The sequence below is a fragment of the Sceloporus undulatus genome, chromosome 1 (genome assembly GCF_019175285.1).
Source record: "Sceloporus undulatus isolate JIND9_A2432 ecotype Alabama chromosome 1, SceUnd_v1.1, whole genome shotgun sequence".
NCBI lineage: Eukaryota > Metazoa > Chordata > Lepidosauria > Squamata > Phrynosomatidae > Sceloporus > Sceloporus undulatus.
In genome coordinates this window covers 53,353,381-53,379,183 of record NC_056522.1, presented here as the reverse complement: position 1 = coordinate 53,379,183, position 25,803 = coordinate 53,353,381, and the positions used below count along the sequence as shown (strand labels likewise).

The 25,803-nt window shown below is 38.1% G+C and overlaps 1 protein-coding gene across 6 annotated transcripts in view; it reads right to left on the bottom strand.

Moving 5' to 3' along the window:
• BTBD9 (BTB domain containing 9) overlaps window positions 1-25,803 on the bottom strand; it is a 191,559-nt gene that overhangs the window by 145,341 nt on the left and 20,415 nt on the right. For all 6 annotated transcript variants that reach the window (XM_042443783.1, XM_042443768.1, XM_042443776.1 and 3 more), the window contains 3 exons: window positions 24,532-24,796; window positions 23,444-23,663; window positions 20,916-21,035 (listed from right to left, as the gene is read on the bottom strand). In XM_042443783.1, coding sequence (XP_042299717.1) covers window positions 20,916-21,035; window positions 23,444-23,663; window positions 24,532-24,796 — 605 coding nt within the window. The remainder of the gene's footprint in view (window positions 1-20,915; window positions 21,036-23,443; window positions 23,664-24,531; window positions 24,797-25,803) is intronic.

The window sequence follows — 25,803 nt, the reverse complement described above, 5'->3', positions numbered from 1 at the left end:
TTTGCCAGGACTTGTGGATAAGTCGAGGGTAAAACTTGGAGGTTCCTTCTGTGTGTGTATGTGTGTGCATAGCAAGAGGGACAGTGATCGAGGCTTTTTTATTCAGCATTTGAGCTTTCATTTCATCCTTCACTCCCCAAACAATTTGTCTGTTTAACAGCTATTAATCACGCAGGGCTCTTTCTGCTTGGCTCAAGAGAGAAAGAAACTGTTCTCTCCACCACATCGGGAAATCTGAAAGAGCTGCTATCACATAAAATTATGCCATAAGGACCCATAAATAAGTTGACCTGGGATTCTGGGGTCAATTTTTGGACATAAAATTTTCGACTTATGTACAGTATACTCTACCAGCAGCACGTAGGTTCTTGGCTGAAGAGTTCATTTATGTCATGGTGATTTCTAAACTACTATTCGTTAAAAAAAAATCCACCAAAAAACCTACAAAAACCCACCAACTTAACAAAACTATTGAACTTCAAAGGACAAGTTCTGTTAACAACAAAATGTATACAAGCATCTAGTCATTCATAATTTCTAGCTTTCGGCCAATCATTAGAATTGGATGTTTAGTAATCAAATTGTAGATTGCAGTGTGCCCACGTCATACGCTGGAAGCCACGCAGGAAGAAGCAGTGCAGCACCCCGGAAAGAGTAATGGGGTGTGCGCTTGTGGTGCGTAAGGGAAGGGACCACTGTACTATAGATATATAGTATACAGTATAATATACAATAGAGTATACAATATGCATCTGCCTTTCTCTGTGAACTTTCAAATTGAGAAAATGGTATACATGGAATGAAGAAACAAATGACCAAGAAAATTCAGCTATATTTTAAAATGCCATAGAAGTAAAGAAAATAGCTAAAAATTAAACTTCTCCAGTGTTGAATTTATGTCACTGCTATATAGCTTCATAAACATGCTATCTATTGCTCTGCTGACCTTTATATATCCTTGAGTACTGTGGTTATTTCTAAGATTATAAAGCAGAAGCATACAGGTTGCTCAAGAGACTCTATTTCAGATCATTAGGTATTACATATCAGTTCTACATCTAGTTCTCATCTGTTTGCGTCATCATAAATTTGTCTCACAGTATTGCCCACATCATACACAGGCATGCTTTACGCGGCTTTCAACATACGCTGGAAGCCATGCGGGGAGAAAGGGGCGGTGCTTCCCATAAGGACTAATGGGGCGTGAGCCCATGGCGCGCGCGCACCGCTGCGCAGCCACGTGCACAAGCCCCATTCATTTAAATGGGACTCAAGCATACACGTAATTTGCTTTACGCGGGGGAGTCCAGAACGGATCCCCCATGTAAAGCAAGGGTGCACTGTACACCATGAACAAAAATATTTAGAAAATACATGTAGCCCAGTTATGCCCGTAAATAGGGAAAGAAAGCAATTTTCTAATTTTAGAGATGCTTCTAGAAAGCTTAAAGAATTAATCTGCAGTTATTCAGCTGTAGAGCGTTACTTCTATGCTACACACTTTGTATATGAACTATTAAATCTATTAAATCAATAGCAATTCTTTCTACCTACTGTTAGGGAAGTGATTTAATGAGCACTGTATTTTTATCCTGAAAAGGGGGGGGGGAGCCTTATTCAGAGAACATGGTACAGTTACTAACATATACAACATTTTGATCAATCGAGCCTACAACTAAAATATTAAATATGGAGGACCACAATATGTATAAATGTCATTACACTCTTTTAAATGATATAAACATTAATGACTAGGAGAAACTAGCAGTATTTCTGCACTGAAGACATAAGAATATATTAACTTCCCCTTCTGAATCAGGCCACTATATGCATGTTGGAAGAAAACTGTTTGGAAATATTTGTTTTCTCACAGCAGTAAGAAAACTACTACGGTAAATTTATTAATCAATATGAGCATAAAATAACCAAGGTTTACATCCCTAATTATCACATAAGTTACTGCATACATGATTACCTGAAAAACCTGTTCAGACTGCTTCATATCATCAAGACAATTTATCTATTTATTTAAATAATTAATTTATTTCCTACCTTTCTCCCAGCACAGGACTCAAGGTGGCTTACAACCATTTAAAAACTAAATACATCTTTTAAAAACTATTAATATAAAAGTTAAAACACAATTAGATCAGAACTCTGTCTTAAATAACACAAAAGTTAAAAACACAAGTTAAAACAGTTTTAAAAAACACATTTAAAACTTAATATAAACACAACACCCACATTTAAAGCTCCATATGCCACAACAAATTAAAAGATTGCTTTTTAAATGCCTCAGGTTGTTATCTGAGTTTTACAATTCTCATGAATAACCTATATGCAAGACAGCACTGATTTTGCCCTACTTCCTACAAAAAAGTTCTCTTTATAGGCAATATTTCTATTTAATAAGTTTATGTACACATAACTAAATGTTGCATTTAATTTTTAAAAAGTGGCATTCGAGATAACTATCAATTTCAAACAAATAGTAGATAAAATTAAAAATAAAAATATGCAGTATCAAATAAACTTTTCCCCAGGTGTCCTCATACAATATCTCTTAATTTCTGTAATAGCAATAAATGTGTGTGGTTTAAAATACTGCAAAGGATCAACAACCTTTCTGTGAAAACGATTAATCCTACACATTTCTGTGTAAATTACATGTGGTTTGTTGTGAGGGTTTTTTTAGCAATTCAATCTTTAACCTCACCTTAGTATTCAATCCATCAATAGTATCCAAGGACAGCATTAACATTCTTTTATTACTTATCTATAGTATGTCAATCCCAAGTAAGGGATAAAATACTTTTATAGTTTTTCGTTTCAAGCAAGACTGAATTATTTCAATTTCATTCATTTTCACTCCACAAAAACCGTATAGATTTGCTATGTTGAAACAATTCATTTTCCTTTCATTTACACACTTATCTGTGAAGGCAGGATGAAGAACTCCTTAAGAGCTAGCTCTCTTTTCAGGTGGTTATGTATGCTTTGTAATTTACTAGAAATTGAAATCATCTGTAATAATTCCTTCCAGCCTTTAGTTCAGCTAGAACCTATTCTACTAAGGATTTCTAATCAGGTTTTAGACACATTTATCTTCAAACTTTCTGTGACCTCCTTAAAGGGGATAGAAAATTGTATCTATTTGTTTTATTTCTGAGCACAATTTAATCATCTATAGTTGGGAATGTATCAAGAACACAGACACAGTATAGCATAATAGTTGTAAAGCTGGACTATAACTTAGGAGATCTAGCCCTCACACCTCACTGAGCAACTAAAAGTTATTGGGTGACATGGAGCTAGTCACTGTCTCACAGATAATATGATCTGTGAGTCTGCTGAAAACTTAATCTAAAAGATCAAAATTGTGCAGCATCAGTGAAAAAGGACAAAAAAGAAATTATTAGAAAAGGGTTCAAAATATAACAGCCTTTATGCATACATCTATAACAGGAATTGGAAGTGGCTCAAATCACTACATCTCAAAAAAAGAGTAACATAGCATCTGGAAAAAATGATTATTTAAAATTATTACAGTTTAGAACATTTGTAGAGCATGAAGCTAACATGTTTCAGGTTTTTTAAAGTTTAGGGGGAAATTTATATAATGTTGTTGCTGCTGCTGCTAACTGTCCTCAAGTCAACCTTGACTCATGGTGATCCTTTGTATGAGGCATCTCCAATATCCCCGGTCTTCCATTGCTCTACTTAAGTCTTGTAGATTCATGGCTATTACCTCCCTAATTGAGTCTAGCCATCTGGCATATGGTCTTCCTCTCTTTCTACTATCCTCAGTCTTTCCCAGAATTATTCTAATGAGTCATGCCTTCTCATGATGTCGCCAAAGTATGGCAGCCTCAATTTGATATTCTTGGCTTCCAGGAGTATTTCAGGCTTGATCTGTTCAAGGGCCCATTTGCTTGTCTTTTTGGCTGTCTACAGTTTCTTCAGCACGCTTCTCCAGTACCACATCTCAAATGAGTTGATTTTCTTTTTGTCCATTTTTTTTCACCATCCAGCGCTCACATCCATACATAGTGATGGGGAATACCATAGCTTGGATCATTCTAACTTTAGTGCTGAATTAAATACAGTATCCTTGCTCTTTAAGACCTTGTATAGTTCTTTCATTGCTACTCTTCCCATTCCTAGTCTTCTTCTTATCTCTTGACTACAGTCTCCATTCTGATCACTGGCCCGTTCCGCACGGGCCTATGGGGCGTCACTTCCTGACACCCCTAATCCTAATACGCGCGGAGTGCGCACAAAATGGCAGTGCCTGTTCCACACGGGTGCTGCCATCTTGATGTAGCAGACGCATTGTGTCTGCACGTTGCATGGTGCAAATGACGCCACGAGTGTGCCATTGGCGCCTCACAACGTCATAAGCGTGCCGCAACAAGAAGCGCCATTTGAGGGCTTCTTTTTGCAGCACGGAGGAGCCACGCGGTTTGAACACTGGGGCTCCTCCGTGCTGCAAATGACTGTGGCGGCAGACCGCCCATTTTGGGCGGTCTGTAATGCGCCACTGTTTGATCCAAGTTATGGGAACTTTTTTATTATTTTGATTTTGTCATTTTTATGGTGAATTTGTGTAGGTCCTCCATGGGCATTATTTTTGTTTTCTTCATGTTCAACAGCAAACCTACCTTTGCGTTTTCTTCCTTTACCTTCCTCAATAGTTGTTCTAAGACTAAGTCTATGATGTTTTCTAATAATATGGTGTCTACCACATATTTTAGTTTGTTGATGTTCCTTCCTCCATTCCTACTTCTTCTGAGCCTAAATCTGCTCTTCATATGATGTTTTCTGCGTACAAGTTAAACAAGTAGGGAGATAGAATGCAGTCTAGCCTGAGGGCAGAGAACTGTCTAATTAAAAAGAATTGTTAGCCACTCTGATCGCCTTTAGGGCTGAAGAGTGGGGTATAAATACCATAATAAATTAAAATAAAATACTATTCTGTTTCTCCATATTCTGTTCTAACAGTCACCTCTTGTCCCGAGTATAGATTTCACATCAGAACAATAAAATGTAGTGGGACTGCCATCTCTTTGAGAGAGTTCCATCACTTTTCATGATCAATGTACTCAAAGGCTTTACTATAGTCTATAAAGCACAAGCTGGTTTTCTTTTGGAATTCCTTGGTGCACTCCATTAGCCATCATATGTCTGAAGTTTGGTCCCTAGTGCCTGTACCTTTCCTGAACCCTGCTGGCACCTCTGGGATTTCTCTCTCCATATATGGCTTGAGTCTGTGCTGAATTTTGGTTGCATGGGACATAAATGCTATGGTCCTATAGGTGTTGCAGTCTTTTGTGTCTCCTTTTTGCAATGTGGTCCCTAGTGCCTCTACCTTTTCTGAACCCTGTTTGCACCTCATGTTTTTCTCTCTATATATGGTTGGAGTCTGTATTGCTGAATTTTAAGCATAATTTTGCTAACAAAACAGCTTTACAGAATTATCATAGAATCATAGAGTTGGAAGAGACTGCAAGGGCCATCCAGTCCAACCCCCTGCCATGCAGGAAATCCAGATCAAAGCATCGTCGACAGATGGCCATCCAGCCTCTGTTTGAAGACCTCCAAGGAGGGAGACTCCACTACACTCCTAGGAAGTGTGTTCCACTGTCGAACAGCCCTTACTGTCAGGAAGTTCCTCCTAATGTTGAGGTGGAATCTCTTTTCCTGCAGCTTGCATCCATTGCTCCGGGTCCTAGTCTCTGGAGCAGCAGAAAACAAGTTTGCTCCCTCCTCAATATGACATCCCTTCAAGTATTTAAATAGGGCTATCATATCACCTCTTAACCTTCTCTTCTCCAGGCTAAACATCCCCAGCTCCCTGAGTCGTTCCTCATAGGGCAAGGTTTCCAGACCTTTCACCATTTTAGTCGCCCTCCTTTGGACACGCTCCAGTTTCTCAATGTCCTTTTTGAATTGTGGTGCCCAGAACTGGACACAATATTCCAGGTGGGGCCTGACCAGAGCAGAATATAGTGGCACTATTACTTCCCTGGATCTAGATACGATACTTCTATTGATGCAGCCTAAAATCGCATTGGCCTTGTTAGCTGCCGCATCACACTGTTGACTCATGTTCAACTTGTGGTCTACTTGGACTCCTAGATCCCTTTCACATGTTGTTCACATTATAGCTTTCTGGGGGAAAACAGGGCTCTCTTATATATAATGTGAGAATAGTTGATTACAAAATAATATCAAACATAGGTTAAAATTAGAAAAAAAGAATGTGCCATCACAATAAATAATATTGGAATTCACCTTTGCAGGAGATGGAGATGGTCACTGACTAAAAATAGTCAGAGAAATTAATCAAAAACAGATTATTAGTATCACCTACTAATGGCTGCTTATTCAAATCGAAAAATATCTCTAATTCCAGGTGTTGGTGATAGATGTCAGAGAGGGGAATATTTCCTTTATATACTCCATCCAGATTTCCTCCTGGCCACTCCTGGAAATAGAATGCTTGCCATGATGGACAGGATATAGGACCACTGTCCTTATGTATGTACTCAAATTCTTTCTAATTATCAACAAATCAATGATCAGCAATACTGTGATTATTTAAAGGGACACTCCAATATATGATTTATTTGAACATCCACAATGTGAGATAGATATAATCACATAAGCTGCCCCATTTAAATTGAAATTCTCATCTCTGTCATTTGCAGCCAGAAATGATGCTGCTTGGAGGATCCCACAATCTCTGGCAGCAATTGGCAGACAGCTCTGTGTGGTCTGTACTCAGCTGTGTGAATCTCACCTGCAATTGGTTATCACAGGTGCTTGCATACTTTAATTATTACTATGCTCTATTTTTGTTATTGCATGTTCAAGTCATTTCTAACTTCTGTTGATCCTTAGGCCCTATCATGGGATTTTCTTGGCAACGTTTGTTCAGAGGAGGTTTGTCATTGCCTTCTCCTGAGACTGAGAGTGTGTGATTTGCCCACAAATTCATTGATCTTGACATACTATTTACTTCTATATAATTGTTTAGGATGGAATTAAACTTGAGATTTTCACTTATACATGATTTAATTTATAAATTATTGGTTTAAAATGCATAAAAATTATGGTAAGATAAGAACAGAGACATCCTTGCAAAATTAGACTAATCCACAATTTGGAAACACACTTCAGAATTTGCTTCTTCCTCCTCCTACCATCCGCTCTTTTTCTTTTCTTGGCCCATGGTGAAGAGGGGAGAGACATGTTTTGGGAATCTTCTCCAGTTCAAGAAAAGCAGCAGACACTTTCAGGTGATCAATGTAATCTATCTCTGTTAATAATTTGTGGAAATTATAGTAAAAATAGTGTGTGTGTGTGTGTGTGTGTGTGTGTGTGTGTGTGTTGGGGGGGGGGGGAGATTAACATTAACATAAGGCAACAGTGTTGTTTTCCATAAGCACAAACCTTCTACAGATTGCAGAAGCTTTCTTCAATATGTGCAAAGCCCAATATTTTGTTTCCTCTTTAACAAGCCTTTCTACAACTCACTGTGACTTCAATTACCAGGTACTGATTGCACTAGTTGTGCTGGTTGTTCCACTAGCACAAAGGTTGGACTCCCACTACCCTGAGTCCCAACCAGCAAAGCCAACTGTCAGGTACTGTGGTAATGCATGGCACCAGCACAACATTAAGCGGTTTCATAGTATGTCTGAATGTAAGCAAAATATAGCTTTAGTTGACCTTGTAGATGAAAATTCCTTTTAAAAAAAAATCATCAGTCTATTTGCACCAGGGTATTCCACAATAATCTTTAAACACACTAATGTATTATTTATTATTAGTAAAAAATAATTTCTATCATTGAGGCTATGTACACTAAAGCAAAAGGAAAGTTAAGTTGACAACAACTTTTCCTACAATTTAAGATACATTCTTTCCTGAAGTTAGAAATTTCATGTAACATAAACACATGCCATTCCTACTCATAGAAACCCATTTTGATTTAAAAATATATAGCTTTAAGTCTGCTGGCAAACTGAATACCATCATATATCTCAAAGATTTCCTTGGATTCACAAGTCAAATCAAAAGCTAAATTTATAAGCAGAATTTGCACTAAAACAACCCCAGAGAATCAAGTTTAAACATAAAAGGCCAGATTTATTCATGGTGTCATGCGACTAAGTGCAACTCAATCATGGTAGCGATTAAAGCAAGCCCAATGGCAGTTGACAGCTGGCTTGAAAAATCTTGGCTCCTGGAAGTGAAAAACATGCATCAACATTCTTTTTATTCAATACTGAAAGTATGAATATGCATAACCACCAAGAAATTGTATCATTATCTGCTTTGCACTTCAAGTGTGAATTTAAGTGGGGCACAGTTTGTTTGAGAAATATATCAACAAACTACAATCATCTGCTTTGAAATATGGGAATACATGGATACTTTATGCAGTGACATTAGATTAATTCAACAGATGGCATTCACTGATAAACAAACTGAAATAAACCAAGAAGTTATGGATGAACCCCCCTCCCAAAAAGAAGGCATTATAAAAAAAAGTTAGACAGATTTTCACAGCTAATTCTGGCAGCAACAGTTTTATTGACAAAACACAGTGATGTGGAAGGGGAACCACATGTGATAATAGTCCTTTAGCACGATTTCTTCTATAGCGTTGTAGAACATATACCAAACTTATAAATCTGTGACATACTACAGAATTAATATTTGCAAAATCTGAATTAGCACTTTAAGGAGCTTGGGAATTAGTCCTCATATTTCACATCTATCATTAACTTTGGCGCAGTACAGACCACCGAGAAACCACGGCCTGCTGGCACCTGTTTTTACTCCAGAGGGACGGCGCAGCCCCGCGTGCCATCACTCCGGAGTAAAAAGAACCCGGAAAAAACAGGTTCTTTTTGTGCTGCTGAAGTGACATCACAAGTTAGGGATTGTGCAGCAACTGCATGGTCCCTAACCCTAAAACATGCTGGCAGCGCAATGATGGTGGCGCCCCGTGTACATGGGCACTGCCATTATGATGTAACAGACGTATAGCATCCGCATATCACACTGCACCAATTATGTCACGAGTAATGGCGCACTCATGACATAATTGGTGCAGTGCGATATGCGGACGCTATGCGTCTGTTACGTCATAATGACAGTGCCCATGTACACGGGACGCCACCATCATTGCGCTGCCGGCATGTTTTAGGGTTAGGGACCATGCAGTTGCCGCACAATCCCTAACCCTAAAATCAGCACCAGCACGGCGTTTTTCTGCAGTCTATAATTTGATCTATTTATTTCTTGTCAAGGCTGTAAATCAGGTACTACATCAGAAAGACTTTAGAACATACATCATGGCACTAGTATATGTGATAAATAAGAAATTAACACACTAGTGCTAAAACATCAGAATATAGCCGAAATGTCATATACAGAAGAAATGCCCTTAGTTACTTCAAATAGAACTTGCTGTTAAAGTGAATATTCTAAGTTCATTGGACATGGTGGCTAGAATCTACTTTGAAAGTTATGCTGGTATAACTTCTGGATACACCAGTGGTGCTGCTATTTAGACTTGTGTAAGAATCTATCCATTACTTTTATGAAAGTCATTTCAAAATTTGTTTGCTGCATAGGCACAACTACATGTGCACCCCTCATAACCAGAACGACCAGTGGAATGGACCTGTATTGAACTCTAGATAAACTAGCTACAGTACACTGCCCACATTGCTGCCAACACTCTGTCTGCAAAGCTTTACCTATGCAGTACACATCTCCCCTAAAGGACCACTGGAAGACGATAGTCTTTCCAGTGGAAGGAGTGAAACAGGAGCCAGGCTTTTGTGTGTTTGCAGGTACAGAAGGGTGCCTTACTCAGTCACTCTAATCTTAGCCAGAGTTGCAATATGCTTCTGCTGTTTCAGTTGCCATCTCTTCCTGCCCCATTTCTTGTCGCCAACAGTACAGCAGCAGTACAGTCCAACTCTAACAGGTATCTGAGTGAGCTGCCATCCTTCCTCTCCCTAGATTGGGACTGCTTTGCATGCCAAGCACTTTAAAATAATGCTGGCTGGCTGGGCAGACTGCCTCCCTCACTTCCCTGCAGCAGGTGCAGGGAGAGCAGCACCCATCCACAGAAGTATGCTACCCAACTAAGAAGGCTGGCAAAATGCTACATTCCACAGATCTTAAACAGAATGTCAGCTGCTCATTGCTGGCTGACCTTGACACTTCATTTTGTAGCTGGAAGGACTGGAACTCTTCTCACTCAAGAAGCGATGTAGTTTTTCAGCTCTTCTGTATAAATATCTCTAGGTAGTATGAGCATATGGAGGGGGGGGGGGTTTAAGTAAAAACGATCACTTTATTCACTGACTCAACTATATATACAGTGAGGATGTTAATACTTTTATGTAATAGCTCAACAAATGCAAATAAGTTATTATACTGCTGGTATTAACTGTTTTATAATCACATATGCAATGTCACTTAAAGGAAGGATATACAAATAATGTATTATTATTATTATTATTATTATTATTATTATTATTATTATTATTAACCTTTATTTATGAAGCGCTGTAAATTTACACAGCGCTGTACATGCAATCTTTTTAGTTAGATGGTTCCCTGCCCTCGGGCTTACAATCTAAAAAGTCATGACACAGAAGGAGAAGGGAGTGGTGGCGGGAAAGGGTAAGAGGTCCAGCAGTTCCTCTCTACCTCCGAGGCCTGGACCAAGGCAGATGAACTGGAGGGAGGGCTTGGCTTCAAAATGGAAGGTTAATCTTCATCCAGGGAAAATACATACTCTCAAGTAGGATAATACATATACAATACATAGCAATACAGGAAATGGTTCGATAAACAGGCAATGTACAGCCTTTAAAGCCCTAAATGGCTTGGGTCCAAGCTATCTTAGGGACCGCCTCTTCCCGTACAATCCTCCCCGCGCTCTCCGGTCCTCTGGGAGGAACTTACTACAGCCTCTAAAATCCAGGCTTGCGGCGACCTCCCAGAGGGCATTCTCTGCTGTCGCCCCCAAACTCTGGAACGACCTGCTGGATGAGATCCGTCAGATAACATCATTAGACAGCTTTAAAAAAGCGGTCAAGACGGATCTCTTCCGGCAGGCCTTTCCAGATTAACCATCCCGGCCCAGGTTCCCTGATTCCCTCATTCCTCCCGTGGCCCCATCTTAGTGATGGTTGAGGATCAACAGAGGGATATCAGGGTTTTTAGTTTTTAATTGTTGTTTTTATGCATTGATATTGTGTTTTAATATGTTATACACTGCTACCTCGGGTTACGAAATTAATTCGTTCCGCCATTCCCTTCGTAACCCGAAAATTTCGCAACCCGAAAAGGCTTTCCGTTAGTGCTGGAAAGCCTATAGCCGCGCTTCGCATTTGAATTTCGCGCCGAAATGAATTTCGTAACCCGAAAAATAGTTCGTAACCCGGAACAGTTTTTTCCAATCCAACTTTTTCGTATCCCGGAAATTTCGTAACGCGATCATTTCGTATCCCGAGGCACCAGTGTACTGTTTAATACTGTCTTAAGGGGGGGAGGGATAAAGTGTTTTTAATTGTCATATTTTATATTTTACTGTTGTTAACTGCCCGGATTGGTTTGCCAGAGGGCGGTATACAAATAAATATTATTATTATTGTTGTTGTTGTTGTTGTTGTTGTTGCCCGATTCCTACTTTAAACAGCTTGCAACAAGACTATAATCTGTGAAAAGTCTATCACAAAGTATATGTTGTTGCCATTAACAGCCCTTGTGCTGACCTTGATTCATGGCAACCCTGTGAATGAGACATCTCCAAGACCCCCTGTCTTCTACCACTCTGCTGAGATCCTACAGGCCTAGGCCCATGGATTCTGTGATTGAATTTAACCATCTGGCATGTAGTCTTCCTCTCTTTTTACTACTTTCCAGCTTTCCTAGAATCATTGGCTTTTCTAATGAGTCATGCCTTCCATGATGTGACCAAAATATGACAGTTTAGTCATCTTGGCTTCCAGGGAGAATCCAGGTTCACTCTGTTCTAGGACTCATTTGTTTGTCTTTTTAGCTGTCCATGATATCCTTAGCAGTCTTCCCCAGCACCACATCCCAAATGAGTCAATCTTCTTTCTATTGGCTTTTTTCACTGTCCAGCCCTCATATCCATATATTATAATGGTGAATGCAATGTCCAGACAATCCCAATTTTAGTATTCAATGCTACAACTTCATACTTTAAGATCTTGTCTAGTTCTTCCATAGCTGCCCTTCCCAATCCTAGTCTTCTTCTGATTTCTTGCTTACAGTCTCCATTCTGATCAATGATTGATCCAAAACTTGGGAATTATTTTACTATTTCTACTTTGTCATCATCTAGGATGAATTCATGAAGTTATCCTGTGGTCATTATTTTGTTTTCTTAATATTCAGCATTAGGCCTACCTTAGCCCTTTCTTCTTTGACTTTCTTTAGTAACCATTCCAGGTCTTTGTTGTTTTCTGCTAGTAGCAAGTACATTTCTATACCACTTATCAGTGCACTTAAGCACTCCCTAAGCGGTTTACAATGCGTAAGCTAATTGCCCCCAACAAGCTGGGTACTCATTTTAGACACCTTGGAAGGATGCTAGGCTGAGTCAACCCTGAGCCCCTGGCTGGTATTGAACTCACAACCTTGTGGTTTGTGAGTGGTTGGCTGCAGTACAGGCATTTAACCACTGCGCCACTACTAGTATGACACCTAGTAGTATGGTGTCTGTTGTCTGCATATCTTAGGCTGTTAATGGTCCTTCCTCTGATCTTCACTCCTCCTGCTTCTGAGTCTAAGCCTTTTCTCTGTGTGGTATTTTCTGCATATAGTTTGAATAAAATTTGCATATACAAAGTATATGCAACCAACTACTGTACATACTCGACCATAAGTCGAAAAATTTATGCCCCAAAATGGACTCCAAAATCATGGGTAGACTTATAGATGGGGCAATGAGTTAATGCTTATAAATTTCCTGAAAGAAGAAGTGCCCATCTTCCTCTGTAGCCTTGTAACGGCTCCCTGTTTGAAGCCCTGGTGTGCTCTCCTCTCTCCCTCTGTGTGTGTGTGTGTGTGTCTTTGTTTTCCCTCTCAGCCTTCCTACGCAGCCAGAGCTAACAAGCTGCTGCTGAGGCAAGGCACACAAACACACAAAAAGTATGCCCTGGCTTGTACCCCGTTTTGCCTGGAAATCCTGGGGGTGAAAGGCAGAGAGAGAGAAAGGTCTGTCCTCCTTTTTGCCAAGCCCTGATCCTTGGGAGTCCTGGGGGTGGAGAGCAGAGAAAGAGTGGGATCTGTCCTCCTTTTTGCAAGCTATGAGCCTTAGGAGTCCTGGGATGAAAGGGAGGGAGGGAGGGAAAGGTCTGTCCTCCTTTTTGCAAGCCCTGATCCATGGGAGTCCTTGGGGGTGGAGAGCAGAGAAAGAGTGGGGTCTGTCCTCTGTTTTGCAAGCTATGAGCCTTGGGAGTCCTTGGGGTGGAGAGCAGAGAAAGAGTGGGGTCTGTCCTCAGTTTTGCAAGACCCGATCCTTGGAGATGCTTTTGGTAAGGGGAAGTGTGTGTTTGTGTGTGTGTGTGTGTGTGTGTGCGTGCGCCAAGGTTTGTTTCCCCTTTTCCATGCTGAGACTGATGCTTAAGGGAGGTCCAGAGAGGGAGGTATAGGGAGGGAAGTGGTGCTTTGTTTCCTCCTTTAGATCTTCTGTAACATCCTCCAGTGTTTGACCCTTGACTTATCCACGGGTCATATCAAAATCCATGATTTTGGATCCAAAAACTGCCCACGACTTATACATGATGTCGACTTATACATGAGTATAAGTACTTTTGTTTTAAATGTTGATGAACTATCGGTCCATTACACATAGGGGACTTTGACATTCTGTTTTAATTTACTGAAACCTTCATTTTATGAAAAGAAAAGAAAAGGCATCTAGCACAAAAACATCAAACTGGAAAAATGGATTTTTCCATTTTCCCTGGCTTTTGAAGGCTATGCTGTTCAACATTAGTGAAATATTTTCAGAACAATATCATATAGTGCTGTAGAGTAATGAAGATTAATTTTCAGTAGGTAAACAATCTGGCACATTGCCCAAAATGTCTGGAGATCAATACACAAAATAGGCTTTGTTTCTCTACCGAGTTATGTGTCAATCCCAATTGTAAGAGTCTTTGCTCTCTTAGAAGAGTAGCTAAAAAAAAGCATCCCTTTGGGGAAGAAAAGTTCTTAGTATAGGGTTTATTGATTAGAACCATGGCCTGTAGAAGGATTTTCTCTTTCTTCTGTGAAAAACAAAATCGTTACTGCAGATTATAACTGCAGATCATGATCAAACATAGAAAAGGCTAGACATTAATATCTTGTGATCAAGGAACATCATTTTTATCCAAGGCCTTAGCATGGCTAGAAGAGTGTGTTTTGAACATTCTGGACTTTTCTTACACAAATGTCACTGTTTTTAAAATGATAGATGGGTTCAATTGTACAGTGGCATTTCCTGTCCACTCAAACTTTCTGCAAAACTATCTGATACCAGAAATAAAGGTAAAGTAAAATATTTGAAGCATATTTATGAGGTCTCTGCTTATTCCATTTGCTGCATTAATCATCTCCTATCCATTTCTTTTTCATTCCATAAGTACAACATCATGTTTCACAAGGTAAGAAAATGTGCATACAAGTTTAAATGCCTATAGATTAAACACACTCAACACAAACAATCTATTCCTAAAGTAAGCCCTCAAAAACAGCCAAGAAAAATCTCTATTTGACTCAAGTTATACTTTAGTGACACCATGTGGCTAAATGCCAATTTACCACCTGTTTGGAACACAGTATATTCAGTAAAATCTAAATCAGAACAAAATGTCTTGCCAGCTTGTGGAATAAATGAGGCTACATAAAAACAAACTAAAAAATAAATCAACAATAATGTACAGAGGATTGGTTGATTTACAGTTAAGGAGGCACATTTGTCACTTGAATAATGAAATCTAATGTAGTGGATTGCAGAAAAAACAGTGTGTATATGCTTCCTATATCTGTCAATTTGAGAGGATAATTACCAACCAAATTAATACTTACTATCAGATCATAACTACTAGGTTTGAAAATTTACTCAGAAGGATGCAAAATAAATGGCAACAGAATTATAGCACCTCTTGAGAATTTTTGCCATGAACCTAAATTATCTTGCTCAACCAGAATGACATTAGCATGCAAACATGCCAGCACTACCATTCTCTTACTAGCCCAGAGACAGGTTGGCAGTTTTTATTTAAAATGAAACCTTTGCAGGTTTACTATCCAATGTGGCACTCAAGGTAGCGCTAGGATTTTCAGCCCCTCCCTCCTAATCCCTCACAGCATCAAAAATCTGCCCCAAAGGATTTTCCAGTCATTCATAGCAAGTTGTTGAAGCATACGGGGACTGTGGGAGAGGGGGGGAATCACCAGTGGAATGACACTAGTGGGGAAACAAAAAACAAGCATGATCTATGCCTTCAGGAAGACTTGTAAAAGACTTGTATTCTTAATCTTACCAAGTATTAAAGTTTTACTCCGCCCTTTTCTGAAAGATCCTCTAAGGAACTTCCAAGTACGTAAAAAAAAAAAGAAATAAAATTGTGAAATAAAAAAATTACGGTATTGTTGTGGCCAGTTAAATTGTGATTTCAACACAACAGAACAACCTACGTCTAAAGTGGTGTCTAGCCACCTGCCCATAGAAAATACACCAAGTTTCTTTGGTTTTGCTTTGAATTCTGATGGAGATTTGCCATGCAATAATATAACCCTAAGTGAACTGTGCTAAAATAGTTGGGACACACAATATGAATATAAAGCAAGGGCAGAAAGAGGTTGCATATTCCAAAGAAAGAGAATATTAAATATTATAACTTACTATAACTATTTTTTTTTGTCTGATAAAGGTAAAAGTGAAATATGTTAAGAATCAATAATTAGTACAAACTCCTTTCAGGTAAAACCATTACATCTCACAAGAATGCTGTGTAGTAACAAAGTTTTTAATTACAAAAGGCAATTATGAAACATCTAATGTTGACCCTTCCAGTGAGTTTGTTAATATCTGTTAATAGCTATGACTTTATAATGCAAAATGCAAACTTGGCAATAGATCAGTGATGTACCGTACTTTGGAGTTGCCAAAGCGGCAGGCCAACACTGTTGGCGTCTCTACTATGAGAAGAATGCTGGCAGTAAAACTGCCAGGATAGAAATTCACAGTTCTTGGCCAATGAACTGAATCCCAGCTATGGATCCATTCTCAGAGCATTAAATATAACCAATTGCTTTAATATATTTTGAATGCAGGTAAAGCAGTCAACCTGCCTTCCATATTGGAAAATGGAGGAGGATATCAAAGCTCTCATTCACCATTTTCAACATATTTATCGAATCAGCATTTTAATAAATAAATTATTAAATATAAGATACAACTCAAATTACTAAGAAAGTAATACAATAATGATTTAAATATAGATTAGGGGCACCAGCTAATCATTTACAAATGTCATTAATATCAGAATGTCTGTTGTTGCTGTTGTTATGTGCTTTCAAATAATTTTTAACTTAAAAAATGTAACCTACCCTTATATGGAAATTAAAGTGGTTCCCCAGACAACTGATTGATCAGTTCCACACCAACAGTTTCAGAAATGCAACATCCTTGCACCTTTCATTTAGAGCAGGACCCTCTTAATTAGATGCACGACAGCTCAACTAATCCTTCACAGATATTCAGTCAGTTAATCCTCAGAACCCCTTTGCTATAGACAAATAGTCTCTGCCCCTTTAATCGGTGTACTAAGATCAGTAAAAAGGCTTTCTATTCCCTAAGATGTTATTACAGATCATGCTAAAAGAAGCATGCAAACACAGTGTATTGCAATTTCTTTAAAAATCATATCAAGTTGGATATCAAGAACCATAAATTGAAAAAAACAAACAGCTGCCAGTACTGTCCCACAAATGTTTGCAAAATGCTATGATTTCAAGAGCTACAGTAACTCTCATCTTGCCATTAATGCAAGTAGGGGGGGGGGATTGGATTTTGTATCTCTTTTCTTAAGGAGCATTTGTGAAAGGCACAAAACAGCCCACACATGAGCAGAAAGCATCTTTCAGGGCATCTTGAGTTCAATCCATTGACTAGTAACAGGTTACTTACACATATGGTTTGGGCTGCTCTATGCCTCTGTTGAAATGCACTATACTCACAATGTCAACAGTTCAGAAACTAATTTAGAATTTTCAAAATACTATTAAAAACCAATCTCAGGTTGTAAAATAGTGGCTGCAATACATTGCAAATCAGGCAGACTAAGTGAGACTTCATTTATTGTGAAATTTCTGGAATACATTTACATTTTAATAAACTAAGCAGAATTGTTTGTGCATTGTGTGGAACAAGTCTTTCCAGTATGACTTTGTGGTAATGTCCATATGAAGTAATATCATTATGTGAAGAGTCTAAGCCCACAAAGTAGAAGTCTAGCAGGAAACACAGAACTGGACCATACAGCAAGAAGAACCATACTCCAAGCTAGTCTCCATCCAAAGATACTACATTTAAAGATTATTTACACTTTCCTGGAATGATCAGGACAATTGAAACCTAGAGGGCTCTCACTTTACACAGTGTAAGTTTACATACAAATAAGTCAAGATGCCAATTTACCTTGCTGGGACTAATGTCAGCATGCATCACCATCATTATTATTGTATTCATTTATATCCCACCTTCCTGCCAACAGCAATAAGCATGTACTGTGTTTAACTCATCACCTAGTATCACAAGGAGCCAGAATTAATTGCAAAAAACTTCATGGAATTCAGAACAGAGGAGTGAGCTAGGAAAGACAGGACAAATCATGCCAACCCTCATCTGTTTAGTGGTGTATCTAGTCATTTGTTTTCATTTGTTATTTTGAGAATAAAGGGCAAATCTCTTTATATTTGGTATTAAAACAGCCTTGCAAGTTCACAAAAGTTCTTACTCGGCAAAACTGTTCATTAGTCTCTTAAAATAAATAGCCTCTTAACAGCCTATTTTAAAAAAAAACACTCCCACAAATTCATCTCCCACTCTACACCATTCTAAAATGATATTAATAAAAGAGTAGCTCTGTCTGGAATGTAAGCCCCCCCCCCCTTGTAAGCAAATGCAACACACTTCCATGGATGGATGGGTGGATTTACAAAGGGAGAGGTAGAACCCAGACCCTGTGGACTACTGTTATGGTCCCCTGTCCACCCACTTTTGAGAAGCATATTAATTGACACAGATGGTTCCCCCTGGTAAGGAGTTAACCACTTATCTCCTATAGCTCTTGGAGTCATTATCAGAATTCCCCACAAAGGTATTTATACATATGGTCTAACTTCTTCGATTTATCAAGTCATTTCAGTTAATCCCAGCCTGTGTTTCCTGTTCCCAGACCCTATCTTAGTAGCCTTTCAAAATGTGGTTCTGTTACTTGATCCTCTGCCCACCATGACCTATTAACTGTATATTCCCAAACATTCTCCAAATGGCTGGGAAATCACTCGCAGCCCATTTTACAATAGCATAAACAACAGGAAGAAAGAAGGAATTGGGAAGAAAATTTAGTTATAGTGACATCTCAGCATAACAAAATGGATCTATGTGGATCCCTCTTTTTAAACCAGCGATGGGGATCTTTGGTTATCTATCCCTGATTTTCTAAATGTTGGTTGGGTTGAAGGGAGTGGAAGTTTTGCACTTTCCACAACTTCTCCAACTGATTTCTAATTTATTAGTAAAGAAATGCAAGCATTAACTGAACTAAATATTTTAAAAGATCATTCTCTTTTCTTTTCTTTTAAAAAAAAAAATCTAAACATTTATCATTTTTTAGGACACTGCTGCTTTAATTTCCATGAAGACTTGAAAGGAAAGAGCCAATAACTATATTCTCTCAAGACACTAATGTTACTCTGAATCTCTCTTGTAGTTTATGCCCCTAGAGGTTTTACTATTCTATACTTGGATAAAAAATTTTCCATATGAATCAGGAAAAGATGTAAAAACAATTTAGAACAGGAAACTGAGAAAAAGAGAGCCCTACACAAAGTCTAACCAAGGAACAAGAGAGAAATCATCACACATACTACTGTTAGTATAAATGCAACTCCTATAAGCCCAAATGTACAGAAAGGAAAAATGACATTTTCATTTAATATTATGATGCTAAAGTGCAGATGTCTGAATAATGGAGGGAAAAGAGTTTCTATAGGATAATAAATGTACAAAGATTAAAAATTCATTTGATTCACTAGCAAAACCTAATTTTGATGCTTTTTTTTACAAAAGGAAGAGAGAAGTACAGTCACACCTCCAAGTCCACGGACTTGGAAATGCACGGAGGGGCGACAGCTATTAATCTAAATGGGGTACACGCCTGCAGTGCCTACCCCTCATGCACGCGCCCCATTCAAGAATATGCGTGAGATTTCAAACTCGCAGGAGGGTCCAGAACAGATCCCCCACAAGTTCAAAGGGGCAACTGTACTTGAGACAGCTTTATAAATTAGACATTAACACAAAGCATTTTGCAATTATTATCCACATATTATTAAACCTGTTTAGATCATAGGTAAGAGAGTCTTTCAAAAATTGTTTAGTATTTTTCAGTACTATTGGCATGAAAAGCATTATTAGGGTCTATCATGTCAAGTCCTGAGCAGGCCTCATATACTTTTAGTCAACCACCTTACAGAAATCCATTTGTTGTTTGCAGTCTGCTCTAGCTTGTATTAATCATTACTACACTGCTACTGTCAAACTGATGTAAATGCAATGGTTTCCTTAGTATCCACTGGGGGTTGATGACAGAACTCACTGGGAATACCAAAATCCATGTATGCTCAAATAACATTATATGTGATGATGTAATAAAATGATATAAATATATAATATGACAAAATCAGGGCTTGCTTTTTGGATTTTTTGTTCTTGTTTAACATTTTCAAGCCATGGATAGTTGAATCCATGGGTAGAGAATCAGGGGATTCAGAATCAACTGTAATTTGTGCCCACTGCCATGTAAATAAAAGCTGTGGACACTGAGACAACATACCTAACCCTGACCAGAACAAACAAGCCATTGCTAGAGAATGTACAGGTCACACAGGCTTTGTTTCTTGTTAGGAGGTGAAAGGTGCTTTGGCTTCTGTGTAACTGCTTGCTCAAGCTAAAAAGTCCTATAAATGCTTGCTGTTTCCAGAATATAGTTGTCCATCTTGTGAGCTCTTGGTTGGACTGAAAGCTATATTCGGGCTTGATTGAAACCTTTGGTAAAAGATATTGTTTGTGTGTCTTTTCCTTCCCATCCTGATTCAGGGCTCAATCTAGCTTTGTGTCCTACTTGGGGGGATACGATAGGACTAATATCTTAGTCCAACCCAACAGTATCACTTTTTGAAAATTTAGACCAAAATTTATGTTTAATTGAGAATATGAAATACTTATAAAAACAACCATTTTACGTACCAAAATGCTATTGTGGATTTTGTACTGAAGGTTTGAAAAATGACAGTTTAAAAGCAGAAGAGAAACTGAAATACAATTGATTATGTATAAAAATTTCAAAGGACAAGGAGGTGAGAAAAGCAGGGGAGAGAGATTTAGTTTTTTAAACCAGGTCAGCTATAGTTTGTAACCTGTCATTACACAATTACCTCAACTACTGGTTTGCTTTTTCCTCAGATTTCAAATTTCATTTCTTAGTTTAAATGTGTTAAACTATATAAAACAGTATTCAAACAATTCATACTCAAGCATTAACACAAACTGCATCAAGCCATGCACTAACCTGCAGACACGAGCAGGAAAATACAATTTCTGCCAGGAACGACAGAGATATTTGGAGTGGTCGATTACACGAATCCAGTCTAGCTCATCCATGGATACTTCAATGTAATAGGAGTAAGACCTTTGAACATCAAATAAATTAAATTTAAAAACTGATATCAAGTTTGCAACAACTTCACTTTATGTATATACTTTATGCATCTTAGATGCAAATGATGTTAAGATCACACAAACTACACAGGACAACAAGAAGTTAAATATACAATGAATTACACCTTTAAAGGCAATATATAAATGTGTTCGTTTAAAATGCATTCAAGACTGCACTTCCCACTGATATTTGTATCACAAGTGCATCTCATATTGAAACAGAAGTATATGCTAAAAATACTTGGTGATCTTCTTGATAGCAGAATTCACAATCTCAATAAAATGAAGCAGTCTTCCTTCAGACAGGATGGAACAGTAAAAGCAGACATTTAACAAACCCAAAACATAAAACAGTAATTTGTATTCCTCTTATATAGGTTAAATTTAAAACTTGATTATGGTAGCTATTGCTACTACATCAGCAAGGAAGCTTAGGGGAAATTTAGCAGTTCATAAACAGCACCACAAAATTAAAGTAGACTGAAAAGATAAGTTTGTCTTGTGTTATATCTTCTCTTAAATCATTTTGTTCAAGTACACTCATGCCATATTATAACATACCCATGTATCTTATATTACAAATTAATTATTCTGTGCTGTTAGAGACTTGAGATTTGCAAAAGACATTGATTCCCCCATAGCAGAAGTTTCTAGTTCTTATCGGTATATATACCTTATCATATCTATTGGAGTAACTATACCAATATATCCATGTTTATATGTTTACAGAGTTCCAAAGCCTCCAGGTGAAACATTAATACAGTACCGCCTGGCCCAAAAGAACGAGTCAATTCAGCAGCTCTCAAAGCAATGATGAGCTATCATTGATACACGACAGATAACATTTGTTGTTAACTGCCATCAAGTCAATTTCCATTTATGGCAATCCTATGAATGAAACATCTCCCAGGCACCCTGACATCAAATGGCATGCTCATATCTTCCAAACTCAGGGCTGTGGCTTCCTTGATTCAGTCTATCCATCTGGAATGCTGTCTTCCTCTTTTCCTACTGCTTTATACCTTACCAATCATTATTTTCTTTTCTAGTGGGTCATGTTTTCTCATGATATGAACAAAGTACAACAATTTCAGTTTAATCATCTTGGCTTCTAGGGAGAGTTCAGGCTTAATTTGCTCTAGGATCCATTTATATGCCTTTTTACCAGTCCATAGTATTTGTGGAACTCTTCTCTAGCACCATTTTTTAATTATTTTCTTCCAATCATCTCTCTTCACTGGCCAGTTTTCACAACTATACATAGAAATGGAAATACAATGGCATGGGCAATTCTAACCTTAGTATTCAATTATAAATCTTGACACAAAAGTAGGGGTGGAAAAACTCAGCTACGCTCAACTGCTATGGACAAAGGAGCTCTTTATGAGTCAAAGTGACTTATAATGAAATACAGATCTCCTTCTGAGGGAACATGATATCCTTGTTGTAAAAGGAAAAAAAGGTGTCAATTAAAAAAATTCTAGGAGCCTGGTTTGTAGAAAGTGCAAACTATGAGTTTGATAAACTGATAGCAATCACACCTTTTTACAAGATAATGTTTACATGGAATGTGCACACTAGCCAACTGGAGAACAGTGAAAAACATACACAGATTGTACTTTTCCCAAAAAAATGGGCCAAAAGAAGGTTGGGTATAAGGTGAAGCAGATTTCTGCTTCTTCTGCACACTATCCTTTCCTTATAGGTTCCTACCAATAAATCCCCCACTGAAAATATGCACAACATGGAGCCACAGAGATTCGGCCTTGTAGTGTGCATCTGATCTCATGAATTATGATCTCCCTGTATGGAGTTCCTATATTGCTGGTTCCATACTGCAACCTGGTGCAAAATGACACCAACGTTTCTGCAAAACAACAACATATCTTGTGTTCTGCTGACATAACAGGGCTTCCAGCAGATCTTATAACCCCCTCGCCAGCTGTACCTTCAGTAGTGAATTTTGCCCGTAGGCTTCACCTTTATTTTTTATGCTATCATCTCATGTCACCCTCTTAATTTTCTACTGTCCCTGTACTGAACACTATTTTTAATTAGCTCTTTATTTTTTTCAATTAAACTAATTACAGTTCTGAGCATGTAGTCCTTGTCATTGTTTCCCCTTTGATCACTGATATACCCAGTTGCAAACTAAGCTTTATGTGAAGCATTGAAGAAAGGGATAAACTTTTTGGAGAAAGGGATAATCCTCAATTACAGTCATCTTTATCCTGCAAGTCATTGTTGCAGTTGTCCATGGGAACACTGTGCTAGAACACTGCTCCAAAAGCCAAAGATAAAATAATCCAATCCTATCCCTTCCTGCCGTTTTCTAGTAGAAGGTTTGGACTGGCAAAAGGAATGTGACTTTGAACCTACCTGCTGTCACGATCCCATAGTAGTATTCTTATATGGTTGATTATTGATGGCTGGCCCAATTTAATTTCAATACCAGAACGACAGTCATCATCAATGGGATGTCGAGAAAATCCATGATCCAAGTCATAGTTCTGTGTATCTCCGTCTAACAAAGCAGCTTTCAATTCCCCTTTAACCACTTGGGCTCCATATTTCATAGTGGCAATATTCTCACCTGGTACTAGGAAGAATGGGAATGATGAAATATTTTAAGTTATATTCTTCCAGCACTAAAAGAAAACAACAGAAGATTTATACAAAGTAATTCCTCATAAATGAAAAATAACTACTGCATAAATTCAGTCACTTTCACTGGATTGTGCCCATAGTATTCAAAAATGTTTCAGGTATTTCTCATCAATTTTCTATTTAGAAAAGCTGCAGAAAGTGTTAATTCTTGGTGAAAGAGCATATTAAAGTTAAAATAGAGGATGGCTACAGATTATCAGCCTCTTTATATTAACAATAGAAGGGAATGAGGATCAGAAGTATCCCTTTAACTAAATAAATGTACTGAGTTAGTTAAGACAAGGCTAAAGGTTCTGTAAGCAAAAGAGCACACACATACTGAATTTCTTCCTCCCTCATCCTCCCATAGCCCCAGGTATCTCTGAAATGGATATCTGAAGGGTTAGGGTGTTTTCTTGAACACCATGGAAGGTGTCATGAGCAGGAAACAATGGGGGGGGGGGTCATTCCAAAGTAAATTCACACTTTCCATCCATAGCCAAGCCCATGTTAGACAAGACTCCCCCAACCTTCACCAGTGGCAAGGAAATCAAAAGATTTGCCTTCCACTTACACAATCTCTGAGTATAATTCAGTGCAAATAAGTGTTGCTGTTTAACAACTTTGCTAGGCACACATATCCAAACATAAGAATACTAAAATGTGAATAGATGCAGACCTTTTATATCTGCTAGTAAAGCTTTATCCGCATGTTCCTGCTAGTAAACATTTACTTAGTATCAACAGTTGGCTAATAAAGTTTTCAATTACAAGGAAATTTATAAACCCATCCCTTGCAGGTTGAGTACACTGAGGCTTACTTAACATGCCCCTATAGTTGAGGTCCATGTCCCGACTTTCCGATCGAACTTTAATAGCATCCAAAATGGCATCAGGTGATAGCAATCCAGAGGGTCTTACAACATTTAAAAGTTCTGTCAAGCTCATTAGGGGCAGGCGCACAGCCTGCATAATTTCAGCATGATTTTCCTTGGGGTTATGTTTACACCAGTTCATCAAGGCTTGGAAAATATCCTTCTCAGGAGCTGCAAATGAATCCCTCAGTACAATACTGAGAAGGGCTGGCTAAAAGACAAATGTGGAAAAATAATGTAATGATAGTACAATTTAAAATTTAAACAGTAGACCTTTTTTAAAAAGCTATATTCCTTTGCACCATAGTATTTATCCATTACAGCCTTACATTATGTATTTATTATATTTATAGCCAACCTTTTCATCAGAAATGGTGTTCAAGACAGCTAACCATGTTTTGTTGAATTCTATAAAGAAAGGGTAATATCAAACTCTGGCAATACAATAATCAAGTAGGATGCAGCAGAACCATGGAACTCACACCCTAGCACACATCCACATACACTGTAGAACCAGTTTCAGGCAGTGTGGAAGGCTGAACCAAGGAAAAGAAAAGAAAGCCTCACTATTACCATGAGCAGAATCTCAAATTTAGCACAAAACAGCCTTCTCTGCATACTATATAAAGTGTCCTGTAATTAAGTTCTGTGTGTTTTAAGTCATCTTTTGAGCACAACACCGTAAGCCATGATATAAGTTTGCAGTACTACATATTGAACTACATGATTTTAATCATTAACCTGTCTCTCTGGACTTCAGTTTTAATTTCTGGTATCATATTGATTCCATAGTGTCTGTTCTGACTGTGACTATTTGCAAGTTATAACTTTTATAACTTATAACAATCATCGTATGTTATAATAATCATTGTATTAAATGCTTTTCATCACTCATGAATTCTCTCAATTATGGGTGGCACCTAATTAATCTCTCCTGCTAACAGAATGGTTCTTTCTGTGTATTGTGGGAGGGAGGTACTTCGAGCTGATTTGGGGACTGCATGCACTGCTGTGGAAGAAAGGAGAGGAATGTGCCATTGTATGAGCAAGTATTCCGTTATACAATACTGGATTTCATTCTTGTTCCCTCTTCTGTTTTTATCAGACAGTACTCAAAATTGGGCCAATTTTGGGCAAAGGGTTATCCCATCAATTGGTGATAAAAAAATTCATTTGTATTTATCTGTCAGCTAATTATGTCCATTATGACATTTCCAG